General features: G+C 43.2%; 1 gene segment (V, D, J or C); it reads left to right on the top strand.

Moving 5' to 3' along the window:
* The first annotated feature begins 286 nt into the window (after positions 1–286).
* On the top strand, positions 287–960 carry LOC131405490 (T cell receptor delta variable 1-like). The segment is given in 2 exon segments: positions 287–405; positions 617–960. Coding segments are annotated over 2 exon segments (393 nt in total).

Genomic DNA, 960 nt, shown 5'->3' with positions numbered 1-960 from the left:
CAATTACAAAGGATTTAAATCATTCAGTATATAGTCTGATCACAATGGTATTAAGTGAGAATTCAAAAACAAAAAGACAATTAAAGTTCATTCCTGTACCTTGCTAGATGTGATAGCCATTTTTCAAATGCACTGCCACAGAAAAAACATTAAGGCAAAATAGAGGTTTGGGGTAGGGTAGATGTTCCAGTTTCTGAGTAAGGTAGTGTAACATCCTACTTATGAACTTGACTTCCTGTTTGGGGGCAGAAACCTTTAATAACCCAGAAACTCAGCACTCAGGCCCTCAGAGAAAGGCTGGTCTCTGGGCTTGAGAAAGAACAAGAGAAATTTCCACCAGGAGAAGAACTTCTACCATGCTCTGCCCTGGCCTGCTGTGGGCATTCCTGGCCTCCTTTGGCTTCAGTACGTGTGGCCCTAAACATCGGCTTCCTCTTAGAGCTCAAGGAAGGGCCTATGCAAGTTGTAACTGGTGGGGGTATTAAGAGGGAAGAGTGGTGGGGAAATGAAGCACTATGTGATTCTTTTCTTTGTCTTTGTGTCGTAAATGAATCCAGTCCTCATGGCCCATCTGAGACATTTCAGAAACAAACCCTGTTTTCTGCTTTTTCCACAGGATCCAGCATGGCTCAGAAAGTAACCCAATCTCAGACCATGATAACAAGGCAGGAAGGAGAAGCTGTGACCATGGACTGCAAGTGTGAAACCAGTTGGAGCGATTATTATACTTTGTACTGGTACAAACAGCCTCCCAGTGAAGGGATGGTTTTCCTTATTTATCAGGGTTATGATAAGCCAAGTGCAAAGCAGGGTCGCTTCTCTGTGAGTTTCCAAAAGGCAAAACAAATCATCAGCCTCACCATCTCTTCACTAAAACTGGAAGACTCAGCGCCGTATTTCTGTGCTCTCTGGGATCCCACAGTAATAGAAATGACAGTAGAAGATAATCAAAAACCTTAG

This window comes from Diceros bicornis, chromosome 5, assembly GCF_020826845.1.
Source record: "Diceros bicornis minor isolate mBicDic1 chromosome 5, mDicBic1.mat.cur, whole genome shotgun sequence".
Lineage (NCBI taxonomy): Eukaryota > Metazoa > Chordata > Mammalia > Perissodactyla > Rhinocerotidae > Diceros > Diceros bicornis.
The sequence above is the reverse complement of the archived record's forward strand: the minus strand, read 5'-3'. Positions and strand labels throughout refer to the sequence as shown.